The sequence below is a fragment of the Oryzias melastigma genome, linkage group LG5 (assembly GCF_002922805.2).
Source record: "Oryzias melastigma strain HK-1 linkage group LG5, ASM292280v2, whole genome shotgun sequence".
Lineage (NCBI taxonomy): Eukaryota > Metazoa > Chordata > Actinopteri > Beloniformes > Adrianichthyidae > Oryzias > Oryzias melastigma.
The window spans coordinates 16,456,422-16,474,832 of record NC_050516.1 but is presented as its reverse complement, the minus strand read 5'-3'; the positions used below and the strand labels follow the sequence as shown (position 1 = coordinate 16,474,832).

The window sequence follows — 18,411 nt, the reverse complement described above, 5'->3', positions numbered from 1 at the left end:
GCCGGTTTTATGATAAAAAAAATGTCTTTGTGGACTTTACCTACCATTAAGCTTTGTTTTGCTTTGCAAATAAAGATGAATTTTACAAAATATGGAGTTCCACATTAAAATTTTCATCTGGATTGAATTATTTTGCAGGTATTCATCAGATGAAGTGAATCGGGGCTATGAATTTTCTCAAAAATGAACTCTGTAGAGTGCTTGAAAACCAAAAGCACACTGAAGTCTTAACACTAGTGTGAAATGTGCACAGGTACTTGAGACACAGTGGCTCCTAACCAGAACAACTGGCATTTCTCTTCTGCAGATGGACACACAGGTGGGCTCACAGGTGGACCGGGAAGAGGAAAATGATGTGCCAGTTATATGTCTTGCTCAGAGGGACAGTCTGTGTGAGTGCATGTGTGTGCAGAACATCTGGACGACGGTCAATTGACATGCCAGCTAAGGCATCTGTGAAGCTACACTGCACCCTTTTGGAAAACTGTAGTATGACATGTCAAAATTTCAAAATTTGACCAGTTATTACGTTTTTGTCTTTTTTTACTGAAAAAAAAAAATAGATTAAAACAGCATCCACCAGACCCACTATTTTTAACATGTTCCTGTGGTATTTTTATCATATAAACACATTTAAGTTCAATATTGCATTTCTAAGTGTCTTTATTCAATTAATTGTGAATCAGCAGCAGAAGAAAAAATGCTATTTGAAAAGCTTGTAGCAGTGCCTCAGACGCGACTTCACAAGCTCCCTGCTCTGCTCCAATTTGATGCATCTACTTGCAGACAAATAGATCCAGGGAAGTCTTTGTTTTTCTCATCTAAGCTGGTATCTTAGTTTAAACATTATGGCTGGATTGCACTGATATTGCTCGCCATTTTGTTGGAGCTGTAATGTCAGGTTGGGGTTGTTAAGGGCTGTGAGCTAGCGGGAGAAAAAGTACACAAAAGGATGATGGGATATGGGAGGCTTACTAAGTCTGCACCAACAGTTTTGCCCACAATTCAGAGGTGAATTTCTAATGAACACCTGGCGCTCTGCAGAAACTATGTCCTAGAAAACAGGCTTTTTGTGATGAAAAGACCTCCGGGAATGCTTTTTTAATAGATCAAAAAATAATCGGAGTGGGACTTTAATGCTGGTAAAGCTGGTTAAAGTGAAGTGATATGTTTTACGATTCTTTTTAGGGGCTTTGGCTTTTACTCTATAGTCACGTCGTTTCTTACTCACATCCATTCAACAAACTTTGTGGTGCTTCCGTCCATCACGGCTCTTCCTTGGTGCAGAACTGCCATTGTTTCTCTTTCTCCGTCTTTCTCCCTCCCATCTCCCATTCCACTCAGAGGCTTTTGAAGATCCTACATAAATTATTGGTTCAGTCTATGAAAAGCTGAGCAGAACCAAACAATATGATTGCAGAAAGCACACTGACAAATAATATTGATTTCAGCCGCACTCAGACAGGTAATCAATGAAAGTATGTCCTCTCCGCACAGGCTGCAAGTCAAGATCAATTTTGAAGACAGATGAGACATCTGCAGATAAAGTGCAGTAGTTCTGAGCCATATCCCACAGTTGTGAAATGGAATAAATTCACCCCAAACATGAAAGATTGACTACAGCCATGAGGAATGGAGATGCCAGGCTTCTTGAAGTCAGGAAGAACAACCGTGTTTAATGGCGTAAGTGTAATAAATATTAGTGCTATAGTCTGCCGTAGTACAAACTTTATCTTTATGCTTGATGTCTAGTAAATACACTCCCATCATTTGCTCTCCTGCCACACGTCACGAACCAGCAGATGATTTATTGATCTCAACAGTCTCCAAATAACCCGCGCAATTGTTTCATCACCTTGTCATTATTGCCCCATAATGAGCGAGGTGTAAAATAGTTGGAAAAGTCTCTCAAGGGCATCTCTTTCAACACTGGACCGATTGGCAAGTAACTTTTCGTGTATTGCAGGCTCGCAAGAGGTTAGAGGTCGTTAGCGGCTCACTGATTGCACGGGCAGCTGGCTGACATAAATTTCACATCCATTGGTCCATTTTACAGCCATTCACTTTTGTTGGTAGTGGTAATAAAAAGTAAGTTTGGAGTCTCTGAAGATTTATGAGGATTTTGAAGTCTTGCCTTGAAATGTTAGTCAATGCAGAAATGTACCTCCTTAATAAGCGCATTGTCATTCTTGAATATCTTTAATAAATGTGAAAATAGGCGTATATCATCTTTTTTATTAAATTAATTCAAAATAGCATCAACATTTGACAAAACCTTTCACTCCCAAACATAGTGCACACACTGAAACACGCTGAGTGACAAGGACCAAAAGGAAAGAAACATTCAGTTCAGGGAGAGGTCCAACGGTGTTTGTCATAAAGCAGAAATAGCTTCTTCGCCCTGTCCCAGATGCCGAGCTAAACTGTTATAAATAGATATAAGATGTCGTGCTTGATGTAATGTCATAAGGCACAAACAAATGAGGTCTGAGTGAGGACCGCAAAGGCGAACAACTATTAGGCTGCACAACTTGTTAAAAAAAAAGAAAAAAGGATAAATACATTCCAAAAAAGGGGGGAAAAGCACATGAAGCAGACAGTAGGTGGGATTTGTCTAATCTGGTGGGAAAACCAGAATTCTTCTCAACCTCTTATGAATCATTGGAACCAAACCTTACAGAAGATAAGACATTTAAAGAAAATCTGAATGGGGTAAGATTTTTTCAAAAGCCTAAAGCTGACATTATGCGTCGCAAATTTATACATCCTGTATATCTGTAACTTAAATTGATTTTAAACAAAATTTAACAAAAACCAGAAAACATTAACATTGGCAAAGATTAAGATCATTTTGATTGACTTCGGATGCTGAAAATCTATGGTATTTGTACAGGAAGTGAGCTAAGCACCTTCCTTTTTCAGCTTTTGCTGATTAATACAAACACGTCTAAACAAAACTATATATTAAGACACTGCGGCATCACATGTGAAATTGCACTTGGTCAAAAATCACATCCAAATATTCAAATAAATAACACACAACATTTCAGATGAAGCATCATTTAAACCATAAACAGAAAAAAAGTTGAAAGAAAATGCAACACAGAAGCTTGTATTTATAAAATGTTGCAGTGACTATATAAGACATTATAGGTCTACTTGCTGTTTCCTGCATTCAAAGGCATTAATAAAGATCACTACTAAACCCTCAAACGCACCAAAGCCTGAGGAAGCATTACCTGAGCAAAAATGGCAAATCTTAAAGAGACAGTAAAACCCTTTGCACCATAGTCAGTATGTTAAGATTAAATGTAAAGCATTGGTGATGATATGTAAATGAAAAAAACTGACTTTCCTGTATTATCAAGAACAGATGAGTCTATAAAAATATAGTACAGACTAGAATCTGGCTACAGCTAGCTTTGCTGATAAGGCTCAACTATATAAAAACTTTAAGGGTTTGAAATACACATTCTACATATTCCCTTTTTTCCTACAGCTTTCAATGCATATGGCTTAAAGACATTCACACAAAATGACAAAAATGTTCATGACTTATTATTTGACAGGATTCATCCCATTCTAAAGCACTTTCCCAGAAATCTGCAGCCACAGACATAGTCTGTTAAGCTACAACGACCCAGAGGAGTCAGCACTTGTTAATGATTTAAATATGACACACATGCTACCTAACAACCAGAGAGCAGTCTGTTGACTTTTTAGACCCTCTGCCTCGTCATGCTACAGATGTACAACCTTTTATCATGACCCTACAATGAATAAATATGGACAGTCTCTGGGTTTTTCTTCAGAGAATTTGACAACAATGTCTTAATATGCAAAACACTTTAAGGTTTGCTGCATTCGTGAGTCAAAATTAAGTAACATTTAAAAAAATTAAACATTATAAGGCAGGACTTTCAACATCTTTAAACTGTTGGTGTCACATTTGCGGATTTAAGTTGTTACTATGAATTTCTTTTAATAAAAAAGTATGTCATGCAAATGAAAACACTTTGCAACTAATCTTAGTTCACATTTTTCCTCTGATAAATCGTGAAAACTGAGGCATGTCTTCAAGGCAAATTAAATTTGAAGACAAACAAGTTTTTTTTTCCTTCACTACTTTACCCAAACAAAGTATGCAATTTCATCCAGGTCTACCGGGTAGTCAGTAAGATGCAGTGGCTTCTCGATGTTAAATCTTTCTCCCTTGTAGCTTCTCCAGTGACCAGCAGGGAGGTAGATGTCACGCTCTTGCTTTCCAGGTTCTAGAACAGGAGCTACCATGAGATCGTCCCCAATCAGGAACTGGGAGTCAATTTTGTATGCCGTCTCGTCGCTTGTGGCAATCCACCAAAGCGGACGAACTATTGGGTCCCCCGTGTGCAGAACCTCACTTGCCAACTCGAGAACTCGAGGTGCTACAATACTTTCATGGAGGGCTGTGTATTTTTGAGCAATTTCAACAACTTCATTGTCATATTCCCAGGGTGGGATAGAGAACTGCATGGAGGGCATAAAGGCTGAAAGCTCTAACCAACGAATGTAGAGTTCGCGATCAGGTAATGCACGGATTCCACTTGTATGGTTCAGGTAACCATTTCCTCCAATCATGTCTGGTAGAATGAACTGATATCCCAGAATGCTTATGGTTAGCACAGTGGGGATAAGAGATTTGAGACCCAGTTCATAGCCCCATACCGAATCTCTGTCAATTGGTCTGAAGAAGCAGGATATGTTTTGTGACTGGTAACCGCTACGGAGCTCTGCTCTATCGTTATAAGGAATGGCCATTTCAGTGTAACGCCGAGTAAAGAAGCTGGGGTCCCGAATGGGAGTTTTAGTACTAAATTTCCAAGGTAGGTAGTTTGTCTCCCCTGCGTCAAATTTAAAAGAAGAAACTCCATATTTGGTACGCAGTGAACGTAGTTGGGAAGCAAACCAATCACGGGCTTCAGGGTTTGTAAAGTCCAAAATGCCCCCAATGCCATTCCACCAACGTACCAAAGCCGGCAGTCGACCTGTTGGTTCTCGGACAAAGAAACCCTTTTCTACACAGGTGTGGAAGTTTTCTGACTCATAGTTAACAAAAGGGTGAATCCAGAGTGAGACCAGAAATCGATATGATTCTAGTTTACTGAACATGGCTGAGGCGTTTGGAAACTTGATGGGGTCAAACTCATAATCTCCATAGTGTCTTGTGTAACGGTCGTCTAGTTCAAGGTGACTACAGTTGAAGTTATATTTGCTGATATTGGCAGCATACATCAATAGTTTCTGTTGGTCAATATCATTTTTATGCAAAGCCCAAGTTGACCAAATAGGATGTCTAAACATGTCTACAGCAGGTACTTTGTAAGGTTTGTTGAAGTATCGGCGGACCATGTACTTGTGTATGGACGTCACATCTGAGCCAACACAAACTCGATAGCTAAGTTCAGCGACTGGTGCCTCGCCTGGGTTTGGCTTGAAGGAACTGTCATTGTATCTTGCCTGGAAGTACATGGTCTTCTCCGTGTCATTCCAACCTAGATGGAACGGAACAGAATTGTTGATCTTGATGGCCGTGGCGTTGGATGAAAGCCAGTAGCTCTCCAAAATTCCTCCAAATTCATTACGGTTCGAGTAGATGTCATTTGTAACAAAGGGTTTGGGAGCCTGCTGACCAGAAATAGAAATAGGCCAGTGTTGATTGGCAGTCACTGCACCGCCATACCAGTGTCCGAACTCGTAGGTCATGGCATGCTCAACAGGAATGTCTGGAACCAGTTCTTCCCAGCGCACACGGTAGCACTGCACTGGATCCTTTGGTCGCACTGTTATGATGAAGAATTTAAGTTTTCGGTCAGTGGTTCGGTCACAACTGAGGAGCTCTCCTTCTTTAGAGCAAGAGTCCAAATCAAGGGTCCCAGATCTGTCAAGATTTGAAAGTCAATTAATTTCTTTGTATTTTTATGAACACAAATCCCTTTACCATTTCAAATTTTGCAAAAATGCAAAAAGTACCAACCTGAAATCCATCTTGAAAACGATGGACCCTCCTTGGTTGCGGATAATATATCCATCTTTATTCAGATCCAGCAGCTGTGTCTTTAACAGCTCAGCTTTGCGCAGAGAGGCGATGTAGTAACACCAGGCCGTTACAGCCGCAATTACCAGAATCAAACCGATTACTCCGGCCCCAACTAAGGATCGAGTGTCCTTGGTGTGTTTCTGCTTGGGGATGACATCTGTAATTGTTCCCCCTGCTCCTCCTGGTACCACCTGATACATAACTTGTGCTGCTCAGAGGGAAAGTCCCTGCAGTGACGTTCTTTAGATCATTAAAATGTCTAGGAGGGACACCTAGTACCGGATTCTGGTGCCGTCCTAACTTCTGTTTGTTTTGCCTGTCATGGAAAAAAAGACAACAAGCATTTAAAATTCAGAGTTTAAATTTTGATTATCATTCTTTATATTAAGACTACATAGAAATTGAAAAAGTATTTCTGATTTTTTTATTTGTAGCATACAAAGATCTTATGCAACCAGTGTATGAAAAATACAAGAAAAATAAGGACACATCCTTCATACCAGTGTTTTCTATTATTTTAGAACATAATTCATATAATTCATGCAGTAGCTACCAAACTTTGCTCTATGAACCAAAATAATTTTGTTTTAAGGGTTTTGTGTTCTCAAATCCTAAAAGTCAAAGACATGTTTGAAGTTTATCAAAACAAATCAAAGTGGATATTTTCAACACAAACTACATTCAACTGAATAGAGACTCATTTGTATGTAAGGAAGTAGAAAGGGGATTTTGGCCTTAAACCTCTGCCAGTGCTTAAGGGGGAAAGGGAAGAATGCTAAACGTTGTGCTCCATCAAGCCCAACAAACCAAACTGGACACAGCCAGGATCGTTCTGCTCAACAAACCCAGGAAAAACAGAAAAGACACAGATTCACTCAAACTGTATTCAGAAATAACTCGGCCAACCAGAGAATGAAGAAGCAGACATGCTTTTGAGTTAATACCAGCTTCCTTCATTAAGTGTAAACCTGTTGATTTGATTGGAGTTCAGCATGAACAGTTCAATTCCACTTACTAAACCTGTTAGCAGACCAGTCGAGGCTTGTATAATGCACTGAACGCTGTTGTTTGGCTATTTGATTGACTCATTTTGAATGGATTTTGTATAGATTCAGTCAAGGATCCAAGACAATAATGTATGAACCCAGTATACAAAAAGGGAACTATTGATTCCTTAATGATCAACACCAGCTACTGCGTTGGAGAGACTCATTGTCTTAACAAAACACTAGAGTAACACGAAAACGTTAATGATACAGATTATCAAACATTGTATTTGTGATGCCACAGGGATTAAATCATGGGTAATTTGATTATTTTTTTCCAGGGGTATACAGGGAAAATAAGAAACCAGCAACCTTTACTCAACCTCTGAGGTGGTTGAAAACAGTTCACATGCGGATTCATGTGATAAAAACAGCCCACATGCTGACCACAGAGAACAATGCCCAAAACAAGTCAGCAAGAAAGCGGTTTCCCTTAAGGTGACTGTTCCTTCATGATGAAGATTTCTGAATAAAAAGGTGGAATTTTCCTTAAAGAACCCCAAACGTCAACCAGGGGTCTGCAACCTGAGGCTCTGGAGCCACATACATCTCTTTTTACTTCCATTGTGGCTCTTTGGCTTTGAAGAAAAATGCTAAGAACTTAAATAGATAATGAGTTTATAGTTTTTGTTTATCTGTTCTCACTTAGTTAGGTTTAAATATTTATGAGTGGATGGTTAACATGAGAGTAAAAATTGTGGTCTAAAAGGGTTTAGCATTAGAATAACATTATCTTATTGCTGTCACATGTATAGGTTGAAAAAATGATAATAAAAATAAAAAAACATTGGATTATGCACCAATGGTGGCATGTTTATATTCAATTGTAAAAGGAGAAACAGGATGAAGGAGCAAAGAAAATATTGCATTTGCATTTTTATTCAAGTTAATCTGATGATATTTAAAACGGGGTGTTTTTTGCTGAGAGAATATTCACTGTTGTTATGCTTAATTTTTTTCTGGCTTATTCTAGGACCAATCATATAAAAAAAATCCTAGTTGAAAGTCACACCAAGCAACAATAAGAATAAAATTATTCTTATTTTATTTTGAAAAGAGCTTGGATGTCCTGCTTTCAAAAGTTACATTGTTACATTTAGAAAAGCACAATACTGGAGAAAATATTTAGAAGGGAGTATTTTTTTTAATGAATTGGTTAATAGCACACAAAAAAATGAAACTTTGTGTCTCCCGGGATTTTTGTCTATAAGAAACTGTCCCAGATGGTTCTTTCAATATAAAAGGTTGCAGACTCAAGATTTAAACTTTTTAGGAGAGAAACTGATTTCTAAAAAGATTTTTTTTAAGTCAGCTCCACATAAAAGAAAAACCTTTTTTCCTCTTTGACTTAAAGGCTTTTATAAGAAAACCAAAAAAGCAAAGCAAAAAAAAAAAAAAAAAAAACTATTTTTAAAATAACTGGTTAACTTGTTTTGTCTTTGGAAAAACTTTGTCTTTAACTGTAGTAAGAGTTCAAATCTGCTGTTAGTCTTTATTTCTTATCTTCTGATCTAAAATAAACATAAAAGTGCTCATGTGGTCTCGTGCTTCCTCCACGCGGCAGTAATGTCAGTTACGTTAAAAAAAACTCTAATAAATCAAGAAAAACTGGAACTAAACAGAAAAAATAGAGAGAGAAACTTCTACTGCTTTTAACTATCTTTCTAAGCAACCACACACAAATACATGCATCAGTGACACTCTATTTTCGGAGAACAACGTGAAAAATACAAGTTGTTGACTTGAGGCTCGTGCAAGGAAAGTAACGCGGAGGGAGGGTGTGGGGTACAACAACACGGGGTCCGCGCGCCGCTATAATTAAACTCTGCAAATACCGCTTTTCCTGCAGAAGTCAGTTTTAAAAACACAGACACAAAGTTTGCTCACCGGTCAGCACGGGTTTCCGTGGAAGCACAAAGTGTTTCTTGTAAGTACAAGTCTTCTTCGCAAAGAAAACTCCCGGAGGGAAATCAAAGCGCTGGTTGGTGCGCCTCCGCTTAAGACACGCCTCCGCGAGATGGGAAATGTAGTCCAAGGGTCTAAAAAAATAGTGCGCCTCACTTGGTGTAAGGTCAAAAATACGTTTTTTTTTAATGAAAAAAATTAACACATTTAAAATACAGTGCATAATACCAATAACGAACAAATAAATAAACAAAAAAATTAAAAAAAAGGTTATTCTGATTTTTATAAATATAATTACACAAGGTAGTTATGCCTTTAAGCAAAAATATTTTTATTATGTGAATATATTTCAGCATTGTATTACAGTCTTGCTGTCAAACAGTTGAATCTTGTTACATGCATAGTCCAGTAAATCCTGCATTTAGCTAAAAATACCTGTTTTTCAATTCCTTTATTGTGACTTCCATATTTTTTGTTACACATGAAAAAGAAGAGTTACGTAATTTTTGCCCCACTTTTTGGATAAGAATGACATATTTTACATGTGTTTGGGAGAAAAAAGAATAGCTTTAATCAAGTGAAATAAAGACATTTAGTATAATTTTAGCCCAAAGAAAATGATGCGGGGCAGATAGTTTTAGAGACAAATGTTAGAGGAGATAATTCAGAAACTGATAAATACAAATGTGATATAATCTTTTCAAAAGACTGCGAAAACGCAGTCTGAGGTCACTCAGGATAATACCACATCAGAATATTTTTACAAATGAGCCATTTTGAATTGCATTCAAGAAATGAAAAAGCTTTAAAATGAACATTTAGGAAAGTAGGATATAAAAATTTTAAGATTATCTGTCAGTTGTGTCACTTAAAGCACACAATGTTCTAAGATAGAAACCTATAAGGAGTAATGACCACTCCTGGAATACACTTTATAACTGAAGAATTTTAAGCTTTCTTGTTCATCCAAAGAACCAAAATCATAATATATAGAGTTCAAAGAAAAAGTATCGTAATTGCTTGAAACTGTCAGACACAGCACACTGAGCTTCTTGATTATTTATCCATCTTATGGATAGTAAAGGATTTTGACATTAGCATTGGGGTTGTTGTCCACAACCAGCAGAGGAAAATCCCAAGAATCCCTCATTGTGGATGTGAATGCCGCTCTAATAAAGGCTTTCAGACACGAACTCTGGGTGGATGCTGTAGTATCCGACTTGGTACGGCCTCACAACATGGAAGCAGCTGTTGCAACCACTGTTGAAAAACCACAGTGTTAAAACAGTTTTTTTTTTTTTTTTAGGTCAAAGAGATGTAATATGAGCTACCTGTAATCCAGGGTGCTGTTGGAGCAACACTTGCGTCGTGCCCGTTGAAAACAGCGAGAAGCTGCAGGAAGGTAGCTCGTCTGTGGCCTTGTTTGAAACTGAGATCCGGCCTTTTGCCTGTGGAAATCAATGGATTTATTTTTTTGATGAGACTTGCAGAACCACTCATGGCTTCCCAGCTGTGAGGCCTCAAGAAAAGTTCAAAGGTCGTTTGCTTGCCTGAGATCCAGTGATGCATTCCTCTGATTATCCGTTGTCCTGCAACAAGAATCCACTCAAATGACTGTGTGATTGCAGTCCTCTTTTGTCTAAAAACGGATGGCCATTATTTTTTTGATTACCTCAGAATCGATTTAAACTGAATTTCAGATGGAAGCTCCAACGGGTGTCGTGTCTGCATTCTCCCACTAGAGGGCGCCTCTTGTGCAGTGTTTCCATTGACTGCAGGCAAGCTTTGGAGTTTTCCTGCATTCTCTGAGTTTGACAGGGCTTCAATGGGCCGGTTGTGCAACGATGAATGTGTCACAGGAGGGAAGAAGGGCCGGCTGGGGTCAACAGAGGTCAGTGGGTGTACCAGTGCACGAGCCTGCCTGTAGTTTGACTGGAGAGGTCGAGGAAACAAAAAGTCCTGGGGAGGTAAAACATGAAAAAAGAGCAAAAAACAACCAGAAAAAAAAGACTGAATTTACAGTGACTTGATTTTTATTAAAAACACGGGTTTAAAAATGTGTACAGCAACGATTGTTTTTTTTAAATAGTACAGTTTTACTCAAATAACATGTTTGTGCACTAAACAAAAACTATGTAAATTCCGCTTTTTTTTTTTCAAATTTGCACATATTTTGTATCTGAAAAGGGAAAAAAATAGAAAAAAGCTGATAATGTTGCAGTCATACCTTGTTATTTGTGTCAATACAGACTGCTTGACTTTAAATGATGATAACAGAATACCCCCAATACATGATCCTTGAATATGTTGGGATGCAGAGAGCCTTGCTTCTTACCGGCCTGGGCTGAGGGTTGTTCCTGCGGTGGGCCGAGGTGGGTCGAAGCTCCGCTCTCTTCACCTTGCCAGGAGGGCGGAACTGTTCTTTGTAGATCGAGACGTAAAGCTCCGGAGCCATCATCACCGACAGTTCAACTGTTTGTCCACGGCTCTTCTCAAATCCGCCTCACAACATCCTTCGCCTCCCTGTCACCTGTAAGCTCCACCCCCTCACCTGTTCCTCCTGTCTTATCTTCCTTTTTACAGCAAATTTCTTAAAAATTTTTTTTTTTTTATATAAAAACACTTATTTTCCCCTTTTTGAGGGTTTATTCTAAAATTATTTTACTTTTTTTTTCTAGAATTACATCTATGTTTGAGTGGAATAGACGTTTTGTTTGAGCTGTTGCTGTTGTGATGAGCGTGGTCTGTTGGGGCAGGCAGGAGCTTCCCTGCTGAAGCAGAACAACCCGCTGTGCCACCTGAGCACCCAGCCACTAATCCCCCTGGCTCCTAGCCCCCTGCAGAGACGCACATACCGGAGGTTAGCGTCCTTGACCTCCTCGTCTGCAAGGGGCCTCTGACAAAAGGTGACCCTCATCCTGGAACACTGAGGTGTGTTAAAGAGGTGGCTTGGCAGGTGGAACATCCCAGAGAAGAAAAGATACACTTTGAAATCCAACGTCAACACCTTTCTCCGTTGAGTGTCAGCATGCCACTGGAGCATTAATAATTCACACAGCACTGTAGGGTGCCATTGTGTCTACAGTGCTCCCACTGAGTTATCTGTGACAGCAAGAGCCTGTTCATCCACTGCAGTGGTTGTATAAATCCGACAGACAGGTCAGCAGATGCAGAGCACAGTCACATGGAAACGTCTCAAATCAGATCCAAGTCATTCTTTATGTACAGTTACAAATTCTTTATTTGTTCTTTTTTAATTGCTTGTACAAATGATATTTCCAGTGCAGAGTATTAGATGAGAGTGGTAGAATCATATGCAATTCAAAGAGAAACCTTCACAGGATGTGGAGGATTCATGCTGATTTACTTTTATGTGCTGCAGATCAGACGTTAAAGATCTCATCTCTGTAGATTAAAGCTTTTACTGGTGCTTGCATTTCACTGCGGCTTTCAATTTGATGTAGAGATGACCAAAATTCTGCAAAAAAAAACAAAACAAAAAAACGTGACGTCATTATATTTTGTAGGATTTGTTGGGGAATAGTTTCAAAGATTGTACTGACAGACCTGGATTGAATAATAAACAATCCCCAAATACGCTGCGATACATCCACCCAGGAACAGATCAAAAGCTGCCGGCTTCACCCTGAAAGAAAATCCCAGAGTCTCTCTGAATTCTTTACATGTGCAGAAGCGGGGAAGCTCCGATACTTACCTGTACATCACAATCGGTTGGTTCATTTGATCAAAGAAGCTGAGATCAGGGTCCCTGCATGAAGAAATCACAGTCATTCATATTCTGTTTTCTTTCAGTCTTCAGAGGAGCGAGGAGCCTTCTGATTTGTGTTCACCTTTTGTCCTGTCGAAACGTGTGCCTGTGGACCTGCTGTAGGTAACGTTTGAACTCATGCTCCAGCGAGTTGACCAGCAGAATTTGTCTGGGCTCCTTGTCCAGCAGCTGGGTGGCCCGAGGGACCGATGTCAGGAAGGACATCAAACTAGACAAACGACTGTCCTGGAAGTCCTGCAGTGAGTCAAATCAAGAAGGAGGTAGATGATATTTACTGTCAACTTTGTCACTAAAATATATGCTGACATTAGCATCTAGTTGACTGAAATGCTACCAAATAGTAAAAAGAAGTCCCAAGACTTATTCTAGTTAAAAATGCAAGGATAGTGTAATGTGTAGAAACTACCACCAGAGGGCAGCATACGGTCCACCTGAAGCTGACACTCACCAGCTGGCTTTTAAAAACCTGCACATCCTTTGGTGAACCCTGAAGGCAAAGAGACAGTAAAAATACCACAATTTTGTCTCCTGATTTTTACCATGATTCCTTGCTTTTGTTTACCTTGTCAGTGAGATTGTACATAAAACGTGCCAGTGTTTCTGCGAGGATGATGCCATTTCGCTTCAGTTTCCTGAAATCCACTTGTGACCTGAGAAGTGTTATCCACATGAACTCAGTTACACAGCTACATCTGGTCTATTTCAACTGTAAATGCTCCAAACAGGGTTTGTGGCCTACATTGTGTCAAGTATAGAGCCTCGGAGCGCTGATTTGGGATCTTCCAGGTGAGATACGGTGAAGCCCGGGATCCTTCGGAGGCTATAGCGCTCATGCTCCCAGGCAACTGTTGACTCAACGAGATTTATCTTCTTGTGAACCAATCCCACCTTCACCCAGGAAAATCTAGAAGAAATCACCTGAATGGCAAAACAAACTGGACATGAAACCATTTTGTCTGATGGGTCCATATTTGTTCTGTTAAGCTATTTACCTCCTCCAGCTGTTGAATGAAAGAGTACGCAGGAGTGTCAGGCTTAGGAGGACGGGACACGTGCACGAACAGTTCATCACTCTTACCCAGGGTATCCAAGCACAAAACGAATGCCACATTGTCATGAAGCAGACTGGACTCTGCAGGAGACATCATACAGGCTTTGTTTATAACCATTCATATCATATTTGATGCGCACATTTCCCATTAGCATTATGATAACATACTTAAAAACCCCATTAGACATAACTTTGTTCATGTTTTCTGCCCTGTAGTACATAATCATTCCACTAGAGGCAGTAAAAGGGCTTTTCCTGTTCATTTTAAAATGGCTGCCTCCATGAAAACTTTCGGCGGGAAAAAGTTTTGCTAATTTTCTAAACTTTATGGTGAGAACAACTCATCTATTGTCAACAATTTTTTTAATGACTTCTTGCTGTATTGAAAGAGTATAAAATTTGTTGATAATTAATTCTTTATAATAAAGTTACACCATGTTTAAAAATGTGTGGCTCAAAATTGAGACAGTGGGTAAATAAAGTGCCTTTTTCCTGAACACTCATGTCAATATTAAGCAAATATAAGCAAGTATTTACCAAATTATCCACCATGTCATAATTGATGCTAAATAACATGCAACATTTATTTTGTGGATTTCATTAAAGAGTTTATATGTCAATTCCCCAAAATTTGAATTTTCTGTCATTTCTTTAATGTTGTGAATTTTGCAGTGGTTTACACATGAAGCTCACCAGCATGTGTGGAAACTAAAAACCCACCAGCATGATCTAGATTCTCTTCAATCCATCTTTTGGTGCCGAGGAAGTTGTACTTTCCTCCTCCGGTCAAGGAAAACATCAAATTATATCTGAAACAACAGGATGGAGTGAGTCTTTTTAGCTGCGTTTTTTTGTATTTTTTAAAGATAACTATCCTCTGCCAACAGATGATGACTTTCATCTTTGTATTTCAACACGTCTGGTATCTTTGTGTAGAAAGTGTTAGTACTCACTGCGGTCTAGTGCTGGAGCTGCTGTAGAGTTTCTGAAAAAGCCGAGCGAGCTCCAGCAAAATGGTAACACCGCTCCCGTTAGAGTCTGCCCCAAATGACAGCCACTGTTTTGCACAAACACACAGAGCCACTTGAGGCTAAAGGCTTCATGATTGTTCACCAGATTTGAATACAAGAATCACAGCGTTTGACTCACTGGAGCCAGCCCATAAGAGTCATAGTGGGCAGTGATGACGATGGTGGGTGCATCCTCTCCTGCTCCAGGGAGCACACCCTGGATAAAAGGGGTGAATATCCATTAAAAGCCAACTATCATGTCTAAACGAATACACTTGTAGTTTTTCTACATGACAAAGCTATCAGCTGCAGCCTTACCTCCAGCGTGACGATTGCATTGTCAGTGGTGGCTTTGATGGCAGCATTGTTGCTCACTAAAATTTGAAAAGCTGTTGCTGTGACAATACTCCGAAGAACTGCCAACAAATCAAAGCACATTTACTTCAATACTTTGCTTTTCAGTTCACCTTCTGCACTCATTAGTGTCAGACTATGGAAGATGGTTGGAGTTTTACCTCTAACAAATATGGAGGAGGTTCTGGTGGCGGCAGCCTGCTTGACCTCCTCGTACATGTAAAGCAGCTGTTCATCCTCAGGGGCTACATACACGGGAATCAGGGTCTCTTTCTGCAAAGCTTCACTTTCACTCATCATGAAGGTCTGAGAAAACAAAAACAATTGTCAATGAACAACTTAAACACCTGATCTTCAAGAATGTTGGTTATTTCAATGACTGAATGAAGAAAAAAGGGACCACAAAGTCCCACTCCAATCAGCTTTTGATCTATTTTTAAAGCATTCCCAGTGTTCTTTTCATTATGATTGTGCTGTTTTTAAACAAAATGTTAAAAATCTGTCATTTTCAAGGACACAGTTTCTGCAGAGCGGCTGGAGTTCGTTAGAAATTCGCCATTGAATTGTGGGCGGGACTGTTGGTACAGAGTGAGCCTTCCCCCATTTCCCATCAACCCTTTGTTTACAGTCTCTCCCGGTAGCTTACAGCCCCTCACAACTCCAACCTAACATTAGCGGTGCAACAAAAATGGTGTGCAATAAATATCAGAGACATCCAGCCACACTCAGATAAAGAAAACAAAGGCGTGCATGGATCTAATCAGAATAGAGCAGAGGATGGAGTTTGTGAGTAACAAGGTTTTTCACATGTTTTTTGTCTGATTTATCACAATGAAATAAAAAAAAACTCTGAAATGCAATCTTAATTTTCATAAGATATGTTCTCCATAATGAGAAAAACGTTACAATAACATGTTAAAAAAAAACACAAAGAAGCCTTTCAGCTTCTCCAGAATTCTGCAAATTCTCACTAATCCATCAAGGCCCTGAAGCAGCAAAGCAACCCCAAACCATGATGCTCCCTCCACCATATTTCACAGTTGAGGTGAGGTTTGGATGTTGGTGTGCTGTGTTTTTTTCTTCTCCACTCATAGCGCTGTGTGTTTAAGTTTTGTTTAACCTCGGGAGGCGGCCCCACATGACATGACCATAAATTTGAATATCCCTGCATTGGGTCCCTCTGCTATAGGACTGATTCTAACTTTCAATAGTTTCTAAATGTCTAAAGGCTCTTACACCTTCTTATTTCTCAGATATTTTAGTAAAACCCTCGTGAACCCTGAGATCCCTGAGGGAGGAGGCATCTTTTTTACTATCATGGCCCTATTTTATGTAACAGCCTGCCAGAGGACCTGAGGGCCACAGAGAGCATAGATGCTTTAAGAAAAGCCTTAAATCTCATCTTTTTAACTTGGCTTTTAGCTAATTTTATCCTTTTCATTTATTTCATTTCATGTATTATAAAAACTAATTTTAATATTCATTTTTTAATGTTTAATTGTTTATTGTTTTTATCATCATTTTGGTTCTTTTTTTATCTTTTACTTTTCTTGTTTCATATTATTTGTCTGGATGCACAGTCTTTTGTGTTACTAAGTATATTAAGTGTTCTATGAATAAAGGTTTATTGATTGATTAGTCAATTGATATGCTCTCTGCTTTTTTCTGTTTGTTAGAGTCACTAATAAGTGTGTTATGACTGATGTAGCTCTCCATGTCAGCGCAAAAACTCTATTTTTAAATAACACCAAAGTTTCATTCTGAATCATAGCAAATCTGGGGGTGTCTTCATCACAGCAGCTGCTTCAGACATAATTAAAAGCTCCAATGTCGCCGAATTTAAAAAAAAAAGGAAAAAAAAAACAGAAGTTTTTTGGATTTGACTTTTGGAGAGCAATGAAACAAAACTGAAAACTTTTCAACCATCTGGAGGAGGAAGCATGATGATGCATGAGCCGAGAAGATCCAGTCTGCAGGGAAATGTGGCGATGCTGACTCAGAGATGAATCTGTGATAAATAAATCCTGTGATAAAAGCTGAAGCTTACTGGACGGCCATTCCAAACACAGCAGGGCTTGATTTGAGATGAGACTCTCTACATTCATAAAGTGACAATCAGTGTTAAATTGTTTTAAATTGAGCCAATTCCTGATGGGACAAGGTCTGATTGAGCTTTCTATGAACATATTTGTGATTGCAGAAGTGATTGAAAGAGTGATTGCCAGTTATATCCTGTACAAATTTCTATCATTTTAGTTGTATCTATGTGTCAGCTGAAGGTCTGCACATTTGACCAAAGAATGTAATTTGCAAGGTTAACTGAAGCGTTTTTACCTGCACTGTGTTGTGAGAAAGGCTTGAGATATTTTTGGGCAGCAGGATCAGCACGGCGGCAGCGTTTTGTCTCTGGGCCTCAATATATTTTTCTGCAGAGAAGTCTTCCACCTTCATGATGATGCAGCGGCGAGTCAGTGAAGGTTCATCTGCAGAACGGGCCTCGGCAACAACTATGGCGCCACGGCAACCTCATTACAAACAACCAAGGGAAGACTTTTATGCAAAAACTCAAGAATCACTGAAAATAAAACAGATTTCTGTCCAAACATTTTAATAATCACATGTTGGACCTCACCATGCTTCTGCTGTCCTAAGTTGTACTGCTGCATCCTGTAAGCGGTGAACTCATAGGATGAAACAGCTGGAAGAGCAGAGCCATGTAGATGCTGCACGCAGAGCACCAGCAGAACCACAACGCTCCTCACCAACATCTTGTCCCGTTTTGATCCCAAGCTGGAGGAGTGGTTAGTTTGAGGCGTGTGTGAGGCTTCATCCAGGAGGAAGTTTTATAAAATGATGAAACTCCATCACCTTACCTGTCTACCTGCAGTCATGAGCCTTTTGTTTCTCCGTTTGGATGTAACGGTTCTTCGGTGTGAATAAACGTTAAGGCCTTGGATTCAAGGCATCTAAGTAAGCCACCATTCACCATCTGCTCCTAAAGGATCAACTCTGGGCTAATCACAAATGCCCCACCCTCACTGCTACTCTAATACTCACTTATGCATCTTTTGTCCTGAAGGAAAATGTCCAGTAGCGTTCAGTCTCCTGCATTATTCAGAATTCATTGAAGATATGCTGAAGTGTTAAAACATCTTCCCCAAAATTATGACAGGTCACAC

General features: G+C 39.3%; 3 protein-coding genes across 3 annotated transcripts; all 3 read right to left on the bottom strand.

Moving 5' to 3' along the window:
* Window positions 1-2,219: 2,219 nt before the first annotated feature.
* Window positions 2,220-9,901, bottom strand: myorg (myogenesis regulating glycosidase (putative)). The gene is made up of 3 exons (XM_024270678.2): window positions 9,010-9,901; window positions 6,014-6,392; window positions 2,220-5,917 (listed from the first exon to the last, which is right to left on the bottom strand). Exons 2-3 carry the CDS (start codon window positions 6,274-6,276, stop codon window positions 4,123-4,125), a joined length of 2,058 nt encoding a protein of 685 aa, XP_024126446.1. The 5' UTR covers window positions 6,277-6,392; window positions 9,010-9,901; the 3' UTR covers window positions 2,220-4,122.
* A 414-nt stretch (window positions 9,902-10,315) lies between these two features.
* On the bottom strand, window positions 10,316-12,106 carry LOC112145414. The gene is made up of 3 exons (XM_036211950.1): window positions 11,363-12,106; window positions 10,700-10,986; window positions 10,316-10,616 (listed from the first exon to the last, which is right to left on the bottom strand). Exons 1-3 carry the CDS (start codon window positions 11,483-11,485, stop codon window positions 10,559-10,561), a joined length of 468 nt encoding a protein of 155 aa, XP_036067843.1. The 5' UTR covers window positions 11,486-12,106; the 3' UTR covers window positions 10,316-10,558.
* Window positions 12,107-12,262: 156 nt separating this feature from the next.
* On the bottom strand, window positions 12,263-18,271 carry zgc:109965 (uncharacterized protein LOC619266 homolog). Its single transcript, XM_024270563.2, has 16 exons — window positions 18,106-18,271; window positions 17,865-18,022; window positions 17,567-17,757; window positions 15,394-15,538; window positions 15,197-15,294; window positions 15,018-15,095; window positions 14,822-14,925; window positions 14,589-14,677; window positions 13,810-13,949; window positions 13,557-13,735; window positions 13,380-13,467; window positions 13,266-13,304; window positions 12,879-13,051; window positions 12,743-12,796; window positions 12,595-12,673; window positions 12,263-12,505 (listed from the first exon to the last, which is right to left on the bottom strand). The coding sequence occupies exons 2-16, from the start codon at window positions 17,998-18,000 to the stop codon at window positions 12,449-12,451; spliced, it is 1,650 nt and encodes a 549-aa protein (XP_024126331.1). The 5' UTR covers window positions 18,001-18,022; window positions 18,106-18,271; the 3' UTR covers window positions 12,263-12,448.
* Between the last annotated feature and the right edge of the window lie 140 nt (window positions 18,272-18,411).

What these genes read in the sequence shown, in the direction of transcription:
- myorg (XM_024270678.2), bottom strand. Translation starts at nt 6,276, where the DNA reads ATGTATCAGGTGGTACCAGGAGGAGCAGGGGGAACAATTACAGATGTC. An exon ending in GTTTTCAAGATGGATTTCAG is followed by an intron (nt 5,918 to 6,013) that starts GTTGGTACTTTT and finishes AAATCTTGACAG; the next exon opens with ATCTGGGACCCTTGATTTGG.
- LOC112145414 (XM_036211950.1), bottom strand. Translation starts at nt 11,485, where the DNA reads ATGATGGCTCCGGAGCTTTACGTCTCGATCTACAAAGAACAGTTCCGC. An exon ending in ACAACCCTCAGCCCAGGCCG is followed by an intron (nt 10,987 to 11,362) that starts GTAAGAAGCAAG and finishes TTACCTCCCCAG; the next exon opens with GACTTTTTGTTTCCTCGACC. An exon ending in CAGTTTAAATCGATTCTGAG is followed by an intron (nt 10,617 to 10,699) that starts GTAATCAAAAAA and finishes TTCTTGTTGCAG; the next exon opens with GACAACGGATAATCAGAGGA.
- zgc:109965 (XM_024270563.2), bottom strand. Translation starts at nt 18,000, where the DNA reads ATGTTGGTGAGGAGCGTTGTGGTTCTGCTGGTGCTCTGCGTGCAGCAT. An exon ending in AGAGAATCTAGATCATGCTG is followed by an intron (nt 13,950 to 14,588) that starts GTGGGTTTTTAG and finishes TGTCTCCTGCAG; the next exon opens with AGTCCAGTCTGCTTCATGAC. An exon ending in TGTACAATCTCACTGACAAG is followed by an intron (nt 13,305 to 13,379) that starts GTAAACAAAAGC and finishes CTTTGCCTTCAG; the next exon opens with GGTTCACCAAAGGATGTGCA.